Source organism: Molothrus aeneus, chromosome Z (assembly GCF_037042795.1).
Source record: "Molothrus aeneus isolate 106 chromosome Z, BPBGC_Maene_1.0, whole genome shotgun sequence".
Lineage (NCBI taxonomy): Eukaryota > Metazoa > Chordata > Aves > Passeriformes > Icteridae > Molothrus > Molothrus aeneus.
Window position 1 is genome coordinate 27,721,799 of NC_089680.1, and position 23,142 is coordinate 27,744,940.

General features: G+C 39.7%; 2 protein-coding genes across 2 annotated transcripts in view; one reads left to right on the top strand and one right to left on the bottom strand.

Moving 5' to 3' along the window:
* Nucleotides 1–391: 391 nt before the first annotated feature.
* Nucleotides 392–3,443, top strand: LOC136569116 (relaxin-3-like). Its single transcript, XM_066569422.1, has 2 exons — nucleotides 392–661; nucleotides 2,743–3,443. The coding sequence occupies exons 1-2, from the start codon at nucleotides 445–447 to the stop codon at nucleotides 3,108–3,110; spliced, it is 585 nt and encodes a 194-aa protein (XP_066425519.1). The 5' UTR covers nucleotides 392–444; the 3' UTR covers nucleotides 3,111–3,443.
* Nucleotides 3,444–12,246: 8,803 nt separating this feature from the next.
* The window catches only part of JAK2 (Janus kinase 2), an 87,338-nt gene continuing 76,442 nt past the window's right edge, over nucleotides 12,247–23,142 (bottom strand). Inside the window, exons 22-25 of the mRNA XM_066568922.1 lie at nucleotides 21,920–22,092; nucleotides 20,902–21,019; nucleotides 16,830–16,943; nucleotides 12,247–14,648 (exon numbers count right to left, since the gene is read on the bottom strand). Coding sequence (XP_066425019.1) covers nucleotides 14,541–14,648; nucleotides 16,830–16,943; nucleotides 20,902–21,019; nucleotides 21,920–22,092 — 513 coding nt within the window. The 3' untranslated portion in view covers nucleotides 12,247–14,540. The remainder of the gene's footprint in view (nucleotides 14,649–16,829; nucleotides 16,944–20,901; nucleotides 21,020–21,919; nucleotides 22,093–23,142) is intronic.

A 23,142-nucleotide genomic window follows, 5' to 3' on the forward strand; every position in this document is an offset into this window, starting at 1 on the left:
TTTCACGTTTTCAAAACAACACGAAAGGGCATCGGCACTGCTATCTGGCCACAAACAGGCCCAGAGCCGGCTGAGGCCCAGAGCCGGCGTGTCTCCGGGTAGGTGTGGGCCGGGAGCCCGAGGAGGGAGGCCGAAGGTGAGGCACGGCGGCGTGAAGAGCCGGGACAGCTAGCAAGGGCAGAAAGAGGGCAAAGCGCTGCCCGAGGGCTCCTCGACGGCTGTCGCAGGAACAAGGACCGCCCGGCAAGAGACGACAGCCGCGGCACCGGGGAAGGGGAGGGGGCTCGGGGCCGGGGCCGGGGCCAGGGCGGTGACTCAGCGCCGCTCGCAGCGCATAAAAGGCGGGCGGCGGGCAGCGGCGGGGCTGGGCTGGCCGCGCGGTCGGGGGCGGTGTGGCGGCCGTCGGGTCTGCTGGGAACGTGCCCGCGGGACGAGGACGGCGCGATGGGGATGGCCAAGCTGCGAGTGCTGTACGCCGCCGTGGCACTGCTGTGCGCGGCACCGCCGGGGCACCCCGGCGCCGTGCTACCCGCGGGCGAGGGGGACGGGTACGGGGTGAAGCTGTGCGGCCGCGAGTTCATCCGCGCCGTCATCTTCACCTGCGGCGGGTCCCGCTGGAAGCGGCTCTCCCTGCTGGCGGTGGAGCCGGCGCCCGCGGCCGGTGAGTGTGCCAGGAGCGAGCAGAGGGGCAGGCGGCTGTCGGGGCGCTTCGCTCGCTGCCGAGCGACGGGCTGCGAGGAGGGATGGAGAGAACGGGAGGGAATGGGGAAGGGCGAGCGCCCCGCGGCGCCTCTGGCTCCTCCCGCTCTGAGCCGCTGAGGGAAGGTCCCCGTCCCTTTCTCGCTTTCCCTCTAGATCCTAGTTGGCATTCCGAGACTTTTGGAAGGACGCCCTGAGATTCAGAGGGAAGGGGACGGCAGGTCCTGGGGCATTATTTGCGGGGATAATACGCAAAGTTTTTGGTCAGTTCGGAGATACCGCGCGGCTGCGCAGGGCTGCTGGCCGCAGAGGAGCTTCTGCTACAAAATCCCGCAAAATCCCACTTCTCCCCTCTCTTGGCCGTGTAGGGTGGTCTGATGCGCCCTGGGGAGCGGTGGGAATGCCTGTCGCTATGGCTTCTCCCCCTTCCCAAGGCTCCGTAATTCCTGGGGCGGCGGAACGAAGTGGGGCTCACGGCGGGGTTTCCCTCCGGACGGGAGCCCTGGCGCCGCGCTGCCCCTCTGAGCTCCCGGGATGTGTGGGAGCGCACGGACGTGGCATCGCGCCGATGTTATCACTCCCCGGTGCTACCCTGCATCAAAGAGTTGGCACGCTGGGGAGCGTGGACTCTGGTGCTCCGGGTTACAGTCTTTGGGCTGTGCTCCCAAGCTGCGGTAAATGTAACAGTAATTTTAAGTTATTACTCTGATTTATGTTGGTATTTTGAATACGTTTTTTAAAAGGACAGAAGTTGTAATTATGACTAAAACGTGCAATGGAAGAGATTATTTTCTTCTGATTAAACACACTTCAGTGAAATAACCTAAGACTTCAGGCAGCTAATGAAGCCAGTATTCTGGGAATTTTTGCCACTTTTTTTCTCCCCCAACAGGTTGAGTAAAAGATAAAAGTAACTTTTGTAATTATAACAAATTACTTACATACAGCCTCTGTGGGGATTATGTACTTTCCCAGAAAATTTTGCTTTCCTTTTTGTTAACAGTAGCTTCTGAGAACAGCAGTCACTAAGGAGCCTCCACTATGCTGCATGAAGTCTAACTAGAAGACTTCACCCCAAAAGACTATTAAAGGGCAGTCACTGTCTAATTACTAAAGTAGCTACAGCTTTTATTTTTGCACATACTCAGGCTGCTGTTCTATCTGAAACTTAGGTTCTATATACTAATTAGGAATATTTAAGTAAATACAAAAGTTGCTGGATAGTCTCATGTTCTTTCAGCTTTCTGAAACAAAAAAAATAACTATTAACAGCATTAAGATCACAAGACAAAGACTTGTTTTGGATTCTTTTAAAATTAGGAATTGAAGAAGCTGTTTTTCTTCACATTAGTTGAAGTAAGCAATGCTACTTGCATTGCAGAAGTAAAATCAAGAGAAACAGTGTAAGGTCAAAGGAAGTAGGGCTGTATTTTTGAGAACACTTTAGTCAGTGAGATGAAGAATGTCATAAGTAAATTCTGCAAGCCCCTGATATGCCTTGAGAAATGAAAGAAATGAGAGGAAAGCATCAGTTTAAAATAGCTATAGAAAAATGCCTTCTACGACTCAGTTTACATACAATCTTTGCTTATTTAGTCCTTCCTACATTTCTTCTTCACATGATGCTACTTAGTGTGATTGTGCACAGGAGAGGAGGGGTCTGATCTAATGCATCCAACACAAGACACAGCTCTGTGGTGTTTCTGGATACATGCCTTTACAACAAAATTCTATTTCTGTGGAAAAATTGAGACTTCTCCTTCAATAAAACTGCAGTTGTTGACAGGATGCCTTTACTTCAGTTACAGTTGTTTCTGTGCATTCTGCATGTCTAACAAGAGGTACAGACTTTAAAATACAGATTCTGCTAAAAGTAAGCTACAAGTAAATCATGGTGTGGAGACTCTCAAGTACTGACAGTTCTCCCACATAACAGTGTTCCATTTAAAACTGAATGGGTTTTGTTGCTGTTTGTTAGAGCTGTGTAATCCTTTTGATGCTCCTACTCTCTGAATTTAAGATTAAGTCTTCTCTTTAAAACAGATTCTGCGCAAACAGCAAGTAACAAACTACTGGGAAGCTTCAACCTGCAATCAGTTTTGGATCCTGAAGTGGAGCAGCTGCAGAGAAGCAGCCCATTTCTTGGATGGGAGACGTTTAAGGACTTGTATAGTTTAAATTACTATAATGAATATGTACCTGTGGCAGGTGACTTTAAAAAGCTTGTTCGCCAGGTAGAGGAAGCTATTCAGAAGGACAGGGGAGGAACAGGAAATGCAAATCCTGTGGAATCAAGCAGCTACCTTTGGGCCAGGTATCCCAGAAGAAAACGGGAGTCTCTGGGTTTGGCAGGAATGTGTTGCAAATGGGGCTGTACAAAAGCTGAAATTAGCACTATATGCAGAGTTTAAAATCCTCTCTACACTTTTGCATGAAATCAGTGTATGTTGCAGTACTACTTGATTGATTACTTCATGGAGGAAGAAAACTCTTGCTGTATTTTATCTTGTCTATATGTGCCAATCAATATAGCTGGTTTTCTTTAAAAAAAACCCAAAACCAACAAAACAAAATATAAATGTAATTGCAATGAGTTTGTTTTGCTGCAGTAACTTCTAATCTCTATTTTTTACTAAGTCTTTTCATTTTAATGTTGAGCCTTTACACTTATATTACGAATGTATTATATCTTTGTAACACTTAAAGAAAAACTTCAATATTTCAATAAAATGTAATTATACTAAGTGTTGCCAAATTATTGTTCCTCTGTCAAAATAATGAATATAGAATCATAGAATGGCTTTTGTTGGAAGGGACCCTAAAGATCACCTAGTTCCATCCCCCCTGTCATAGGCAGAGACACCTTCCCCTGGATGAAGTTGTTCAGGGTCCCATCCAGTTTTGGCCTTTAATACTGCCAGGGATGGGGCATCCACAGAAGGCCAAAGCTTCTCTGGGCGATCTGTTCCAGAGTCTCACCTCACGGGGAACAATTTCTTCCTCAATATCTAATGTAAATTCTCCCTCTTTTAGTTTGAACCCCTTATTTCTACTGCTACTAACTTTCTAATGAAGTGTTCCACCAGCTTCCTTGTAACATCCAACAATAATAAAATGGGATTCATGGTACAAAGCTGTAGAGGGAGAGTATTTTGCCACTTGAAATCCCACTTGACACTGACTCAGCTTGCTGATTATTTTGACCACGTTTTCCATTTCCTTGTAATTGCAGAATTGTTTTTATGCAGTGTTATCTTTATAGAGACTTTACTGCAACACAACACTTGCAGCCTGCATTTTTTTATATTGATGTCTAGGCTTAAATAGTTAGAGTATTAACACTTCAGTCATTCCTTGTTTACTTTACTTCCCCATTTTTTCCCTACTGTGGCTGAGAGTGCTGGATATGCATCAAGTAACTTGCTGTACAGACACTTAGACATCTTTCTGTGCATTCTTAAAGTATGCTGGTCTACACTAATTCAGATGTACTTCTAAGTTGCTAATTGGTACTGTATTTATGAATAGCTGATTTATTCCTTGTAGTTTCTAATCCTTTTGCCTTCCTGCATGTTTTTCTCAGCTGTAAAAAAGTTATATTTCTAGCAATATGGTTCCTGAGGTGAGGGTTTTGGTTTTCCTGACCTCTGTGTGATGCTCAAGGTAACTTTGTACCAGCAGTTGACTCAGAGTATACTTCAGGGCTTAGGCTGTGTGGTTGATGCCTTTGGCTTTGTTCTTCAAAGTATCTTTTGACAAGTATTCATTGATTAGACTACTGTTCTCTGCAATTATTGCATATTTTTTTAAATTCCTTTTCTTAAGATATTATAGTTACTGCAGGAATTAGGCATCTATCAATCCTTTTTATTTTTTAAGACATGAGTTTAATTCAGTAGAGATTGGGCAGAATGGACATTCAGTACGAATGCTGTTATCTTCCACGTGAAAAGAACCATCTCTTCTGTCCTTGTAGCAATATTTATGAAGAAATGAGTTGTCTTCTTAAATGTCTTAGTTGTAGTGACTGTAAGATGCTTTTTGCCACTCTGAGTGGAAACAGCAACTGTGTGACATTCTGCTATAGTTGGTGTGGGTTTGTTTTTGCAACAGATTAGCTAAATGTCTACAGCCTGGCTTCCAGAAACTTCTCTTCACACATAGTTTTGGGGTTGGGTTTTGATTAGGATTTCTTAGAAGATAACAGGAGGAATTTGAGGGGAAGTATTCCTTATTTCTGAGCAGTTTCAAGCATTTTTGGAGTTAAGATTACTTAGTACTAAGGTGAGGAATAAGAGGTAGATAGAATCCCTACGAAAAGCCAAAATATGAAAATTCCATGTGAGAAGAAAGTGAAAATTATCCTATATGCATTTGTCTTGCTAGAAAACTGTCTCCCAAGCTTTTGAAAAGGAATATTGGAGAAGGTGAATGGTTATATCCAGTAAATGGTTATAGCTGACTGGAGTGAAACAAAGATGTAGTTAAAACCTTAAATTTGTGAGTTTAAGCCTTGAATGGAACAATCTGGAGTTTAACTTGCTGGGTTAGATGTAAGCCATTGGTAAAACTATAAATAGTGTAAGTGAAAATAGTGTTTGAGTGGAAGTGCTTCAGGCTGAGATGGGATTATAAATAGAAAAATCAGTCTTTATCTGATATAAACAGGCTTTTCTCAGAGGCATGAGTCAACCCAGAGAATAGGTGTAATTTGTGTTTTCATTTGGTTTCTGTAATAGGCCTTGTCATAGTCTGTAACAACTTTAACAGGCAGGCCATGGCAAAGGCAGATAGCACAGACAAAAATTAAGTCTGTGCTTTAGAGTAAGAAAATATTTGTGTACAAATTACAGTGTGCAAAGGGTCCCTTTCCCTTCCTTCTCCCTCATCTTAGTTAATTATATACAAATATTTATTCATTGTATGATATTGTTCATTACATACTAGCAGATAACTAGCATTTATATATCTATACATACACTATAATTAGTTTATTACATAGGAATACGAACAAGGACAAGGAAGAGGACAAGAAACAAAAAATGGCTTGATGTCTTAAATCATATTCAAAATCATGTTTTAATTGGCATGCTAGAGACTTGATTGGATAGTGGACACAGGCATGTATGACCCCTTCAGGAAAGATCTTTAACACTAAAAGGGTATTTCCAGGATGTTTATTCTTAGATCAGAAGGACTTTTGGAAACTGGAGTGACTAAACATTTCTCAGTAAAAAGGATATTGCTGTTACGTAGGGGACTATGGTAGGCTGTAAATAAAGTTGTTAATGGAGATGAGTCTTTCTCTGTGTGATCAAAGAACTTAACAGAAACAGAAAAACTTCATACTACTGGGAAATTTAAATTACCATTTTGATGAGAAAGTGATACAAAAGGACACAAACTACACAGAAAATTCAGGAAAGGTGTTGAAGCACTCTGCAGAAGATGGAGAAAACAGCTGGAAGAAAGTGTGCCACTTAAGAAAAGATCTAGCTGAGAATGTGGACATAGTGGGCACCATAAGAAAAAAATTTACCAACATAGAGTAGCTACAAGGATTAAAAGTATTTCCCTGATTTTAATTCACCACACTATTAGTCACTTACCAAGGATCTGTTGTGGATTAATGATCTGCCTCAGGCATGGCAGGATCTGTCAGGTAAGGAATCTGAAATCCCAAGAAGTGTCCCTACTCATCTGTTGCACAGTCCAGCTGCAGTTCAGGCAGAGCTCCAGCTGGGTCCATCCTAATGGTGGTACCTATTGAGTGAGGAAGTTGGCTGCTGGTGAACAGTAGAGGCTAGATAGATGTCTTAATTTTAGCTATGGTGTCCTGTTCCCTGCGTTGGATTACATGCATTCTTAGGTTTGGAACACCATTTGAAATCAAACCACTTTTATGCCCTTTTATGAGAGCCAGGGCTTATTAAGCTAGGTGTTTGCCTCCCCCAGGCTTAGACTCCAAAGTTGTTAATAGCTATCTGTGGGAATTCAAAAAAGATGAGAGGTTTCTAGTGGTAGGAAAAAAAATATGATTGGATAGAAAACTACAGATCAGAATTTAGTCTAATTCTAATTCAAAGGGCAAGAGAAAATGTAGCAAACAATCAAGTGAACAATATGAGTACTTATAAGATGATGAAGAGCCATCAACATGGATTAAAAAAAAAATCAAATATTGTGATTAGATGTTATATTTCTTGCTATCAAAACGTATAGTATTCATAATTAAACCAGGGTAAGACAGAACAAACTTAATTACTAGAAAATATTCATTCTGTCAGATCCTCTTTGAATCATGTTTCTGCTATGTAACAAAGGTGTGTTTTCAAGGCAGAGAGACAGACCATCTGAATTCACAGCATCTTCCCTTTGGTATAGTATTATTTGACATTTCCATTAATTGCTTATATGGAATGAGACAGTGAAGTCGCAGAAACTGGCAAACAGATGGAGAGGAATTTACAAATGGTATTGAGAAGGAAGGGACTGGAATTACATTGGAAGTCTTCAATCTGGTCTTCAAAAATTGGGGAAATTGCTTCCTATGTTTAGGAACAATCAAAATCTTTTGCCATCAAAACATTCTTTTAAACAGCAATGTCTTTGGCTGGCTTTGCTGGCACACGAATAGAGTGAAAGGACCCTTATGGTAGGTCCATTTTTTTTGAAGACTGAAGTCAAGCTTAAGTTCAACCTTAAATGTTACTTGGGATCTTCTCAGAGGTACTTTCAGAGGTAAGAATCTGCTTATTTGTAAGTGCCACACTTCCCATGTGAAAGCTGCTGTATGCAGACTAGATGTTAAGGTTGATTTACCTTTTTCATTTATAGATCAGTATCTTTGAGAAGCCAGTCCTAAAAGTGACCTGATAGTTAGAAAAGTCCATTGATCTGACCAGCTGTAGCTCAGGAAACACATCCAACATCCACATTTAATAGATGCCTTTTTCAACTGCTCTTGATGTAATTGTTTAGCTTTTTGTTGTTTTATTGTTCTTGTTAGTTAAATTCAATAACAGACTTATTATTGCTAAGAGAAGTTCTTGTTGGGGAGAAATTACTGCAATTTTAAATGTATTGCAATACCCTTAAGCTAGATACTCAGATAAATTTAACTATTTTAAATAATTGATTTGTTAATATTAAATTTCTTAATGAAGTCTTCTAAAAGTTATGTGAAATTTTTTCTATATAATGTAAAGACCAAAGCTAAAATGACTTGTCTAGGTTCAGTAGGAGAGTAGACAAGATTATAGTGTCAAAGTGAAATCACTTATACAATTACATTTGTTGGACACTTATTCTTTTTTAAGAAGACAGTAATATGATTCAGCTGTATTACAGAGATGAAACAAAATGATAATTTTCTTTCCCCATGCAACATTCAACCAGATATCACCCAGATAAAATTGATTTTATATATTTAAAATATTTGTACTGATCACATCCTTTGAACTTAAACAGAAATTTTTGCTACCCTTGTTTAGGTAGTCTGATTTATGGCAGTTCTGATACAACTCTGCAATAGTAAGTTCTTTTCTCCTGACATGCTTAATCTAGCTTTTGGCTCTCTTCACATTTCCATTTCTTCTGAAAGTCTTTTCCAGGTGGCAGGTACCTTTATGGAAGTCATCTGACAAAACTGCAATCTTATTATTGTCCCTTATTACAATAAAACAAATTGAGATGTGTGTAACCAGACTTATCTCCACAGGTACAGTAGTTCAAGACCGAAGACTGACTGAACATTTTAAGTATTTTGTTCTGTCATTTGTTATGCAAGCAGAACATGTTTGACATGTTCCTCTCTGTTCAATCATTCAATTTGAAGATCCTAAAATACAGACAATAGAAGAAAATGGTGTTTGGGGGACATCCAGTGTGTTAGACCCTGGCTACTATTTATTGGACGCTGCTCATTACTAGACAGTGCCCTCAGTGAGGAGGAGGAAAGCAGACCAGAAGGCACTGTGGCCACTCAAACTGCAGCTGAATCAGGGGAGTAACCCCTGCTGGTAGCAGCTGCCCCTGTACAGAAGAAGATACCCAAAACCAAATCAGTTTACTTTGTGAGGGATGAAGAGGAAGCAGAACCCTCACCACAAGAGGGAAGAGGCAGGGCCAGAGATAATTATCCAATCCCCACCCCTGTGTGAGCTGCAAGACATAGGAAAAGATTTCAACCACCAGAGAGGAGAGGTTCCGTTGGTCTGTTTGCTCCAAAGCTGGGATATTGTGGCATATGGTATGAAACCAGATGGTAGCAAAGCCAAAGAACTGGGATCCCTATCACAGAATTTGCGCAATGAAAAGGGGATTGGGAAGAGGACAGAAACTCTCAGCCTCTGGAGGTGATTTCTGTCAAATGGGAGGGAAAGGTATTCTTTCAAGGAAGACTTGGTACACAAAAGGGTGTTCACTGCTGTGAACAAAAAAACCATTTCACAAATATAGTGCCCAAAAGCAGTAAGGTGCAGAAAGCTCACACAGCTTTATGTCCCTTCCCTCCACCAGTCTGAAAACAACTAAGAACTGGAACAAAACAAACTTGGAAGATAGATCATCCATGTTGCACTGCTCATTTTTTTGTTGTTGTTTTTTCTGGATTGCTGAGCTCAGCTGTGTTTGGCACTGTTCCCCAGGCTTGGCTTGGTCCCATGTGGCTAACTGCAGCACCTGTGGGGCTTGATTTGGCTCAGCTGGAGCTTTGGGCTCTGCACAGCTGCTTCTGCTCTGCCAGAGTCAGGGTATTCACTCCACTGGGCCCTAAAGAACAGAGAAAGGACCAGGGTGACAGAGCAAGGCTGAGTGCACCAGGCTGATCCTGACACCGTCTTGGCTAGGGAGTGCCAAGATGGCACACTTCCCCTTCTTGCTGATCCTTGGCTTTTCCTGCTGATACCATAGCCCCATTGATATGTGTGTGGTTTGCAGTAAACCATGTTGTCACACCCACACAGCACTGAGAATTCCATCCCCACTCCCTGTAACCAGGGCACTGTGAATGTGTGCTGCAGCCCAGCAGATCAAGCAGGTAAACCCCTGTGGTATGATGGAGGATTGTCAAAAGAAAAATAGGGGAGGTGGGGCGGTCTGCAGATCACTCAAACCTGCCAAGGCAAGCACTACATGGTTACAAATAGTGGCACAACCATCGGATGGCTGGAGAGGTGCCCTGTGCCTCCTGCCACCACCTGGAACTCCATCTTGGCCCTTGAGAAACATGTCCTGTTGGGACATGGCAGCCTTGAGAGAAGTCAGTTGGACAGTGGGACTCATTTCAAAAACAGCCTCATAGACATCTGGACCAGAGAGCAAGGTATTGAGTGGGTGGGCAAAGTCAAATGGAAAGATGATAAAGTAATGAAAATCAAGACATTAGAATTTCTAACAAACTAAGAAATGTAAGGGGGTGTAAGGCACTTCTGTCTTAGAGACTTGCATCTCTTTAAATACTGAGAACAAAAGGAAGTGTTTCTTCATCCCAAATTAATTTTCTTAGTGAAAATCCTTATTAAAAAAGAGATTAAAAGCCCCCAGTAGGTAACACTTTTACTTTGGTACATCTAAGTTTCTTCCAGTAGATAAATGCTTAATATGGCTATGCTAGGAGGGTTTGGAAAGTTGTATGTGCTGTATTCTACCTCATCAAATGGAACAGCTGCCTTCAGCAGTGATTTAAATAGCAGTAACAAATTTTAGTGTGCAAAAGAAAATGTTGGCAGGCATGTGTCATCCATTGTATTCAGTTTTTTTTTTTTTTAATTTTCACTATCCAAATGCAAAAAGAAACACACAGTTAAGTTTCAGGTACGGATACACAGTTTTCTAAAAATATCCCTTTCATGTTCTCTTGACTAAACCATGTGTTCAAATGTTCACATTTCAATCATAAGTGGCAGGTATCTTTTCCTCCCTGCTCCCTACCACCAAGGTACTTTTTCTTCTTTAATATAAAGTACTGTAAACCTCTTATTCGAAAAGAAAAATTCAGAACAAAACTTCTCAGTCAAACACCTGTTCAGAATTGTTGTCTGGCATGGCACAACATTATTAGTTTATTTTGGTATAGTAATGATTGAATTTTTTTCAGCCAGGTTAGGTGTCTGTGAATATTTCAGACTTAAGGCAGACAATACACAGTTTAGAAATATATTAGCACATATTTGTCATGATATGACATTTTCAGTAGAAAAATCTATCAATTTTTCATAATTCATTGTGCATTTTACATTTCAGAAAGCTTCTCCCATGCTGAACATCATCCTTCTTCCTTTAGTCTTGTTCTTCTATACCTCTGCTTTTGCTCTCAGAACTCTAACCTCTATGTGTTTGTGATCCTACATTCCTGAAAAGCTTGCGATCTTTACACAAGAATTACATTTCTTCATCCTTAATACAGTAACATCTTTTCCCATACATTTCAGGGCAGCTGGTCAACATCTCAACTAAATGCAACAATTAAAAATTTAATTTTAGGGAAAAAATGTAATTCTTACATATACTTTCACAGTTGTATTCATCAGCACATTTAACAACAATTATCTCAACTATGGAAGCTTTTAACCAGTACTAGGACTTGACAAGAACATGTGTTTCTTTTCCTGAAAATTCATTTCTCCTCTGGCTTACTACATGACTGTTGCAAGTTTGTGGAATACTGTGTGGAATAGATTTAAAAACTGACTTTGAAACGTAACATATCTATACTGATAGACAACTAATCAATACTACACAACACAATACTTGATTGCAGAGATTCTATAAGATACATTGTGCACGTATTAAAAAATTCTTTCACTTCCAATATAAGTGCAAAGCAGTAGTTAATATTTTAATTCTACACTGTAGTAGCAGTCATGTATACATAAACCAGCACTTTTTGTATCAACAAAATCAAACAGCATGTTGGGTAGCATAATTATGACACTAATGTATTACAAATGCAATGCCAACTGAAGACATTTTCTAAAACAAAGTACTTAGTCTATTAATACAAATGCCATGTAAAAATATGACATTATCAATGCTACTGTAGATCTGAGAGCTTTCAAAATACAAAATACAGTGTTTTTTGGTGGTGTTGTTGCTTTGTTGGGTTTTTTAAAGGTTACACAATTGGCAGTAGCAAATTCAGCAAAATCACTACATTTATATCCTCAACAGCTTTTTGAGAAAGCCACCAGGTCTGCTCTGGGACATAAATATTGACACTGCAGATGACTATACATCTCCCAAGTCCTAAGCACTACTTGGTCCTATTCTTCAAACTAAGAACATTAATCCTAAATGCTCAAGCCCTCTGTACAGGCCTCTGGTTGTTAAAAAAGACTGTCTCTGGCCAACAGCACACAGTTACACTGCAGTGTAAAGATACAGCTTTCTCTCAAAATGATATAGTACTAAAGTAAAAAAAAAAAAAAAAAACAGAACAAAACCCAGAACAAAACAAAAACACTCCACAAGACACTTAAAAATCATCCTTGAATTCACTACTACATTTATGCAATCAAATAGACTATGTAAATAGTCAAACTGTAGTAGAACAAGAAAAAGACCTTTAATTCACTTGAAAAATTAGCAGACTGGAAGATTTCTTCATTGCATTACACAAACTTCCCTGAGATTTTTACATAAATTATGTTTAGTCTACTATGTATTTGAAACCAGTGAGCTACTGAGTGTCATACACTGCAAATGTTACATAATTCCTGCATATGTTATTCAGCTGAAATGCTGTCTCAATACTTTAAAGCTTTATCTCCTTTGTTACAAAAATACACATACATAACTGAGACTACAAATGCAAAGACATCTTTTGCACAAAATTTCAAATCCTCAAAGCAATGTATAGAAATTGAGAAAACATGTTAAGTTGAACATAGCACTTCAAAGTTCTTTGCAGCTTAAAAACTGTGAAATTGGTTTGAAAAATCATCTATGCAAATGCTTGGTGGCAAGAACACTAACAGAAATAGTTTTAAATGCAATGGGCAGAGAGAAGGTTGATGCTGCTCTCCGTATTTAGCACTCTCTCATACTATAAAATAGTAATTTTGTAGGAGTGACTGTGGGAGAGAAACATCACAGTGGTACAAAATACTGCTATACTGGCACTATATTACACCAAGTACGGATGTTTTTGTTTTGATTTTTTTTTTAAGTTTTTTTTTTAGTTTTTTTAAAAGCTGAGGTTCTTCAATTTCTGATAATATGGATGTAGTTTACCACAAATATTAAGGAGGCTCCACAGTGAAAGTAACTTCTGTTTCACTAACTCACTGCCACAAATTTTAAAAATTAACACTTCATTTTAAATATAAATCTGGATGTCAGGTCAGTTTGCCAAGCTGTATATCCCCTTAACTGAACTTCTCTCAGCAGAAGTCCAAAAAGAACCAGCATTATACTTTGCAAACAATAATGCTTAAGTAAAAACAAACAAACAAACAAGATTATTTGAACTAAAAATAAACAAACCCTGCAATTATACTGCTTTGAGATATGAGATTATCCCCAAGTTTTATGCCTCAAGGCAAAACCGAAGCATTCTCTTGTCCAAAAATTTTTGTTACTTATTTCAAAAGCTGAATTATACAGCATTCAGGTAGCTCTGATCTCCTTCCAGTTCTCAGTAACTGGAATCCTGTCCTTGCCCTATGCTGAGTGTGAGCAATTGCACTTGTAACTCCTTCCAAACAGTCTCATGTTGGGTATTACCACAGAAATAAATATGCTTGGGCCACTTCAATATAGAACAGGATTGATGTGGTTGTGACTGGCCATATCAGATACTGAGTTGTAAGTACTCTTTTTCTGTGCTGGAAGGAAGATATTTAGATGATCATCTTAACAGCAAAGTGAGGAATTGTGAAAGTGAGGGCATTTTCTAGATTTTTAATCCTGCTTTGAAGGTTTCAATTCATTCACTTATGACTCCATGAAAATTACAAGGATGGAAAGAAAAAAAGAGCAGCATTTAAAAGCAGTATACTTAGCTTTTCCTTATTTACACTGAAAACACTGCCTTGTGTAAAATGAATTCACTTCTATGTGTTATCACTGTATCTTCAATTCTATAAAGGCAATCTAATACTCATCAAGAGAGGAGTAAGAATAAAAGGATAACATCTTTGCTTTTTCATTTTTAAATTAAAATTTTTGCATGGATTAGTAAGTTTTCTGTCTCTCCCAGTAAAGCGCAATTTGCTCCCTTTCTCTCAAAATACTTACAGTACATCACACAGCTACATCTCTTTGGATATACTGCTGGCTGATAACTGATTCAGACAGGCACAGCAAACCACTTCTATTTTGTTACACAGAGAAGCCAGTTCTGCATTAACAATGAAAAAATCATGAAACTGTATTAACAGATAAAAGTCTTTGTGCAACACACAAAACAGGGTGCCTAGTCACTATATACTCAGTGTAAAAGTATTTCTAGAAGTCTTTTCTGGGCATCTCTACTTCAACAAAGAAATACACTGTTTTTTTATCTCTTATTTTCGTTACATTTTAAGTCACCTCTTTTTTGTACTGCCAAGTAAGGCAAATAATGGTGTTGCTGAATGACCACCCATTTTTTAATTTAGAAAAATAATTTCTTTCCCTATTGAGAATTTCAACATGTTCTCATAGTAACAAATATATCCTGATAAAAAAGCCCTAGCAGGATTCCTCAGTATGCAGATTGAGATAGGGTATTTGCCACACAGATTTTACTTCCAGCAAGGATAAGATGTGTGCACATGTACATATGTCAAATATACACAGCTGACCAAGTACATTTTGTTCTGCATTCCAACTCATCCTCTGAAGGAGGGACAGTTTTTTCATCCACCCATGTTTTCCCTTATATGATCCACTCGCTGAGCAAGATCCCGAAAGGTGGGGCGCTGGGCAACATTATTGTTCCAGCATTCCTTCATGATAGCATAAATCTGGAGAAGAAAAAAATATTGATAGTAGGTAAACAGATACCATACATATTTACTTGAAACTGGATTAAAGAATATCCAGCTTAACTTTATGCTTCCAAACAACAGCTGCAGAAGAGTGTGCCTATACTCTTGCCCAGTGACAGCAAGAACCTAGGATAGGTGGCTCTGCAAAAGCTCTTATTATGAAAGACAATTTTTTAAAAGTAAGCATGAAAATTCACTCAGCTGTTTTTTGAAACTTTTACAAGACTTATGTTACTTCGTTAAGTTTTTTCTTGCTCTTTTTTTTGGGAAGCTCAAAAATGCTTTAACATAACGAGCACCAGTATGACCAGAAATCAGATTTACAAAGACAGTAATTCTGAATAAGACTTCCCCTGCGAAGCTAACATATATTTCTCCACATTTGTATATTAAATTCTTAATTATTCTTCATATATAATCAGAAATAAGCAAAAAAAAAGGTTACTGTGCAAACTGAACCAACTTTGGAAGATATTTCCACTACAATAGTTACATGGCAAGAGTTTTCTTTTTGCCCAAAGATGTACCTGATACCTGGTCTCATACAACTTGCCAAGCTTTTCCCCTACTCTTCTCATTCATTCAATCCAGACTGTTATTACCAATTTCTCATACTTTCAACAGTTTTTCACATATTGCTTAAGAACAATCTGTACAGCTACCAGGAAAAAAATTAGAAACTGTTCCTTATCTTTCAGCAGATTTGAAACACCTGCATTGACCAAGCTGCTTTAGAACCAAGTCTCAAGCAGCTTGTAAGCTGCAAGATAAGCTGCTGCAAGCTACAGGTATCTGGAAGATTTATTATCTGTGATGACTGGCCTTCCAGGATCAAAAGGGGATGAATACAGTTTCTGACACAGAGACATTTCCATCTTGCTTTGATAGCTGGAAAAATGTCAGACACTGAAACCTTTGGGTTAGTTAAAATACAGTTTCAGTAAACAGATTTATTATCTTATACATATGACATTCAGGTTATCTACAAAAAGCCAAGCCTTGGCAATTCAACAGTTGCTGTTCTGGTACATAAAATGCAAGAAAGGTTCTTCAAAGACTTCTCTTTCTATTCTCTATACATTTTTTCCTCCCCCGTCGCTTCCTGCCTCACTTGTACCATTCTTTTTCTCCTCTATTAGATCACTTGACCCTGATGTTTTCTCTTTCACCAGTTTTAACAGTATTATTTCTTGACTTATTGCCAAGTGTGCTTGACCTTAAAAGGATGCAGCAATTAATCTGAGCTGGCAATTACAGATGTAAAAAACAACAACCCATAACTATTTTCCTTCCATTTTTTCACTACTGACTCACCTACACAGCCCAACCAGGTCAGTTTGACTGAACCAGGTTTTGTGCACCCTGCTCTGAAGAATAGAATACTAAAAGACTTAGGAGTGGTATGAAATTATTTTTGAAAGCATCTGGTATATAAATAAAACCAAAAGAACACTGAATTAATTTATGTGCTCTGAGGACAGCTCTACAGGTGTACTTTAGTATCTACAAAGAACATGAATACAAATCTGAAGACTCTGAACATAGAAAATATGATTCATATACTTAACTGTGCCTACAGTCTGCAAGTTGAAAATACTTGACGGTGAATAATACACATTATAAACATGAGCCTTCCACACTTGAGAAGGGAACAGTAACAGAAAGGCAGTAATCAAGATAAGAAGCTCTTTACATCCTGGAACTAAATGTGAAAAACCTTAGGTGGATATTAAGATTTTTTTGCTGAATATTACAGATTAAAAAAAAATCCAAAGTTCACAGCTTTGAATGAGAATCTCTACATGGGACTTACACAGAACAAGTTATATATACTAATCTTGTTGCCTTAATACATGTATCTTTTTGAAATAGAAGTGTGAGTGCCCAAGTACAGCAGTAAGTTACAGCAGTCCCACTTAATATATCCAGCAAGACTACAGTCTGGGCTCCTGAGGCAGTACAAGCTAAAGAATTAAAAAAAAAAGATTATACTCATCATGAAACTGATAAAATAACAGCACAGCCATTCCACTTGAATAAGTACTTTAGTGGTCCAAGCAGAACAAAATGTTAGTTTTGCATTTGCAGGTACTTGACTGAGCAGGTACTAACTGAGCACCCTTCACACTACAGTAACATTTTAACACAGTCCATCACCTCATCAGGGCATCCATCTGGTCTCGGCAGTCGTCCATTATTCTTCAAAAGCTCTATCAAATGAAATACAATCATCTGCCCTTGTTTATCATTGCCAATCATGCGCATGAATTCCTGAAACAAAAGGCCAATTGTAATATATAATCTTTAGAGGAAAAAAAGATGCTGCAATATTCTTACCAAGCAAAAATTACTTATAAGAATAATAAGAATGAATTGAATAGTACATAACAATGATCAAATTATAAATTACATGTCCAGAGAATATATCAAAATTAAAGATTTTTTTGTGTGTGTAAAATTAAATAATGACATGGAATAGAATAAAATGGAATGATACATACACAATTTAAAGCACTACGTGAAAAATCTTTAAAAATGTTGATCATCATCTGATGATTTGACTACCCTGGATAAAGAGAAGACTGAGGTTTTAAATTACTTCTATGCCTGAGTCCTCAAAGGCAAGTGTTCCAGGCACACTGCCCAAGTAGAGAAAGGCAGATGGAGGGACTGAGAGAATGAAGACCCTAAGACCACTGTAGGAGAGGGTCATGCTCATGACCATCTAAGGAAAGTGAACGTGCAGAAGCCTGTGGGACCTGAAGAAATTTATTCAAGGGTCCTAAGGGAGTTGGCAGATGAAGTTGTTAAGGCAAAATTTGTGATGACTGGAAAAAGGGAAAGTAACCCTGATTTTTGAAGACGGGAAAGTGAAAGACACAATGAACAACAAGCTAGTCAGTCTCACCTCTGCCAGGCAAGATCATGGAGCCAATTCTCCTACACATCATGCTAAGGCATATGGAAAACAAAGAAGTGACGGGAAACAAACAACATGGCTTTACTAAGGGCACAAATTTTTTCCTGAGAAATCTAGTAACCTTCTCTGATAGAGCTACCTAGACTTATACAAAGTTTGGCACTGCCCACATGACATTCTTGTCTCTAAATGGGAGAGACATGGGTTTGAGGTATGGGTGCCTCAGTGGATAAAGACGTGGCTGGAAGGCTGCACTCAGAGCTGTGGTCAATGGCTCACTGTCCACGGGGAGAGCAGTGATGGGTGGTGTCCCTGAGGGGTCAGCACCAGGGCCCAAACTGCTCAACATCTCTGCAGGGGACGTGGACAGTGGGACTGAGGGCACCCTCAGACGTTCCCTGGCCGCGGCCTGCGCGGGCAGCCACATCCTGCAGGGAAGGGTCCCATCCTGAGGGACCTGGGCAGGCTGGAGAGCTGGGCCCATGCAAACCTCATGATGTTCAGCAAGGAGAAGCAAAAGGAGAAGCAAAAGGTTCTGCCCATGGGCCATGGCAATCCTGGACACACCTGCGGGCTGGAAGGGGATGTGATTGAAAGCAGCCCTGTGGAGAAGGACTTGGGGGTGATGGTTGATGAAAAACTCCATGTGACTCAGCCATGAGCACTGGCTGCCCAGAGAGCCGAACGTGTCCTGGGCTGCATCCAAAGCACTGCTGCCAGCAGGGCCAGGGAGGGGATTCTGTCTGCTCAGACCCCACCTGCAGTGCTGCATCAGCTCTGGGATCCCAGCACAGGAGGAACATGGACCTGTTGGAGTGAGTCCAGAGAAGGCCATGAGATTGATAAGAGGACTGGAGCATTTCCTTATGAGGACAGACTGAGGAACTTGTGTCTGTTCTGCCTGGAGAAGAGAAAGTTGTGTGGAGACCTCACAGCAACTTCCAGGATCTGAAGGGGGCCTACAGCAAAGGTGGAGAGGGGGAGAGGGACTCTTAATCAGGAACTGCAGTGATAGGACAAGGAGTAATGGGTACAATCTGAAAGGGGAGGAACAAAGGTAATTAGGAAGAAATTCTTTTACTGTAAGGATGGTGAGACAGTGGAAGAGGTTGCCCAGAGAAGCTGTGGCTGCCCCATCCCTGGGGGTGTTCAAAGCTGGGCTGAGGGCTCTGAGTAACCTCATCTAGTGGGAGGTATCCTTGCCTATGGCAGGGAGGATTGGGACGAGATGATCTTTAATGTCCCTTCCAACACATAACATTCTGTGCTTCTGTGATTAATTAGTTTTAAAAGGATTAAACTCACAGCTGGTTCTAAAGAGCTCTGTGGAACACTAAAATAACTAATGCTTTGAAAAATGCTAAATAGAAAACAGATATTGTCATGCTGATGTATTAAAAACGGTTAGCAGGACTAATCAGTAACGACACAGCAGAAAAATTAGTATAATTAAAGCCAGAAAAAATGGCTTAGATAAACCTTGCTCTCCAAAAAACCAAAATAACCCAAAAAGCAGATGAAAACCTCACTCAGACTGCCAGACATCCAAAGTAAATGAGGATGTAGTATTAACTGAAAAAAATTTCTAAGCACAACATAAAGCATTTTTTTTTTCCTCCAATGCTTCAAAATTTCTTTAATGATCCTTGACATGACAGTGTGAAACACCCATTGGCTGAATGTGTAAATGGCCAGGTTTTGAAAACAATATATAAGTATATGTTGCAGTGTGGTTTCCTGTCTCACCTATCCCAACCCCCTCAGGGACGCCAACCTTTCCCCCTCCCCCTTTGCCCTCCTGCCTAGGAGCTGCCCATCAATCTTAAACCTTCCAGCAAGGCGTGGTGTGATTGGCAGATGCCCCCCAGGCCTGGGCTCATTGGTTTGTCCTAGCGTCCACATCCCCTGAGCCTTCCCCTGCTCACACCTGGTTGGCCCTCACCTGTCCGTCCCCTCCCCCTGTCCCTGGGGCTTAAAAAGGACACGAGACCATGCGGTGTCTGTCTGTCTGAGAGCTGTTACCACATTCAGAAGTCTACCATGCTACAATAAAACTCTGGATCTAAGCTCCACGGCAGAACCTGCTTCACGTCTGAACCTTTTCTACCAAAGGTAAACTGAGTTCCTATTTTGTTCTGAGCACCCAGCTGCAGCACCCAGCTGGCCAAAGGCATCTCTGAGGTGAAAGACGCCACAGCTGCTGCCTTTGGTCCAGCAGCGAGGCCAGATGAAGCCAAGCAGGACACACCCGAAACATTCGGGGTCTAATATTTAATAAGTATAAAGACTACAAGAGTTGAACAGACCACTTTGGTTAAATTTACCAAATTACCTTTTCTTGATGCATACCAATAGGATAACCAACCTGATGAAGTTGTGAATGCACGTGTAGAATTGATTCATTGAAAGAATAGTCCACTTGTGCTCGTGGACTCTATCACTTTTCATTTCACAATCCTTCTGAAGAACTCTAGGTGTCTTTATTTATGTTCTTATGCTGGAAGAGCTGTCCTGAGTTCTTCCTTGAAACCTCTGATAGCTCATTGTATGGAATTACTGAGAGGTCCACTGAGGCCAGTGCAGAGGTATCCTCCAAAGGCATTTCTGCCTATCATCACTATTCAGCTCTCAAAACCAGATTTGTCAGGACTGACTGTCTGGCCAAGGGTGAGGCCAGCTCCAGTAAATACAGGAGCCTGAACTCTCCTCTGTTATGCCCATGGTTACTGCTAGGTGAAAATAAGATCATGTATCTTATTTTCAATTGGAGGATAATAGTATCTTTCTTCACCCACTGTAAATTTGTCTTCAGACACCTGTCAGCAGTCTGCAAAAAGCCACTCCTTTTTTTCCTTTAACTTTGCTAACTTACTAACTTGGGTTCTGCTAACATAACTTACATAAGGAACTTAAGGTATTTTAACTTAATTTCTATGTATGTGTTTGGCTCAGCCTTAAATTTGGAACAACATTAAAAATAAAGGTCATGCAATGGACTGGTTGCAGCTGGGATAACTCTCCACAAAGGATCAGAAAGAACAACCTATAACAAGAGATTTTAAAATATTTTTCAAACAGAAGTTACAGAATGAATAAGATATGCACAGACTATGAAGTAATTTTCAAATCTTCTTTCTTTCTTATGGCTTGATACCGGTTACATTTTAGTTACTACTTCAGATTAGATGCTGTCTCAAACACTAAGGTATCTCCAGAAAAGGATCAGTAAACATCAACCTATTGAGGTACATGACAGTCTAGGAAATTCAAATAAACAAATTTTCTGAGATTCATAAACTATATACTTACAGCTGGTGGGCTTTTGCTTTTGTCGATATAGGTGAAGAGTTCATACAAGACCACACCAAAGCTCCACACATCTGAGGCCACAGAAAATTTGCTTTCTGTCAGAGATTCTGGAGCGTACCTGCAACACACAGTACAAGGAAAATTGCTCTCTGCAACATGTGCCATTTTGATTTTGAAAACATTTGTTTTAGTAAGACAGATTTCTTTTTCATGAGTAAGTGTTCTTTATTCATTGATATTAGCATGTTCTCATTTCTTTTTGGTACCTTCAATTACTAACTACTCCTTTAATAATAGTTAATTGGTTTTGAAAACCAAATCCACCTTAAACAAACACAGTTGGTGATAACTATAACCAAGTTTGATTTTTTTTCCAACAAGGTTGTAGATGTATTTCTTATTTGTAGTGCAAGTCGACAGGAATTTGATGTGATTAGACCTGCAAAGAAAGACAATTACAGCCTTCCATCACTTTCAGTGAACTGTGTTGCAGGCACTTTTGGAACTAAACTGTACCTCTCCAATAACATCTACTAAGCTGCCATTTTGTATAATTTATTCTTTAGGTAAACAGTGCCTGAGTCAGAATTAAAATACAGATTAAAATCGCATGTATGGAATGGCATTTTCTCTTGGGGTGTATCCAACTGATCTCAGCTGGAAGACATGAATGACCAGTTTTTAAGGAACTAGAATACCTAAAAATGTGAAAGAATCCAGGAAAATGGGCCATTTTAGACTTCCTTTATATCTGAATATATTTTTTGTTGGATGCTATTTCCTTTAAATACGTATTTTTTTGGATCTTTGTTTTGGGAGTTTTCTTGGGTTTTTAAAAATATGTTGAAAAGTCCTAGATGCTACTCTGTGAAGTGAAATACCATGCAAGTGACTTTCACAATGCTGGAAAACTGATGTGGAGCTTGCAAGTAAGAATTCCACAACATGCAAAATGAATTGGCTAAAAGGGTAAAAACTGAAAACATGCCATGATTTCACATACCAAAAGAAGACTTACCAAAATATAGGACTTTCACCAGGTTCTTTCACTTTGTAGTATTCTTTGTCTTGTGGCAAAACTTTTGTCAATCCAAAATCTCCAATTTTAACTCTGTTCTCATTCTCCACCAAGATATTTCTTGTTGCTAAATCTCGGTGAACATATCTTTTTGTTCCTAGATACTCCATGCCCTAGGTGTAGAGGTTACAAACAGAACAGGAAAAGAGTTATTTTTACCACTACATAGCTGCACTTTCCCTAAGAGGATGAATTAACCTCAAAGTTAAAACCAAAACCAGGTTTGTCTTCTCCAAGTCCAAGCTCAGTGACTTCCATTTAACAGAAGGGAGACAGACTAATCACCTGTCAGAGCCAAGTATTTTTTTGATTATGCAGCTGGATAAATGCTACCACTCCTTTCTGTGCCCAAATGCAGTTGGCTGGTGATATGTAGAAGGAAAAAAATTGGGCTAAGCTACACAATCCAGAGCACATGAGAAGATTGTCCAACATATCCATTTCATTTAGCTTTTTTCTTCATTTTCTGCATCTGCTTTCCTGAATGCTTCCATGAAATTTTGTATTATGATTCCTTGAATTTGACTATTATTCACTGTATTCCCAACAGTGTGCTTTGTATCTCTTTCGTATGGACAATTATTCACCAATACAGTTCTGCTTATTGTTACATTCCCACAGATTGCTGTAACAAAGTGTTGGTCTGAAGGCATGTTGTCTTTTGCTGCAGATGATCCCTTCTTACCAATGCACTTAGTTACTTTCACTAACAGTGAAACTTAGAAAAAGTGTGTGTAGTGGCATTACTAAAACAAGAAGGTCTTGCTTAGACAGCAATAAATGGAGGACTGAGACTGATGCTGCACAATGTCAAGAGATACCCAACTCATACATGAAAGGAATCACCAAGCAAGTTGTCAGTTGCATAGTTTTATAAGAAAGCTTATCACCCTTTCAACACAACGGAAAAGTTAAATTACACAAATAGCATTGGTGATCTCAAATGTTCTGAAAAGCAATGTTATTACTAGTCATGCCAAAAGGCTTATTTCTTTCTCTAATCTTTTTTTTTCTTAATGTCAGAAACCTCAGAGTTTGGCTACAAAGTAGTCTTTCTCTCAGATTCTAGTACCTCCCAGTACCATTAGGTGGCATTGCGGTTCTCTCACAGCTCATTCCAAAACTGTTCAAAAATGCCCTATTCCTCATTGCCAGCTTTTTCA

Coding starts and splice junctions, on each gene's coding strand:
- LOC136569116 (XM_066569422.1), top strand. CDS start 445: ATGGGGATGGCCAAGCTGCGAGTGCTGTACGCCGCCGTGGCACTGCTG. Junction 662..2,742: donor GGAGCCGGCGCCCGCGGCCG/GTGAGTGTGCCA, acceptor TCTTTAAAACAG/ATTCTGCGCAAACAGCAAGT.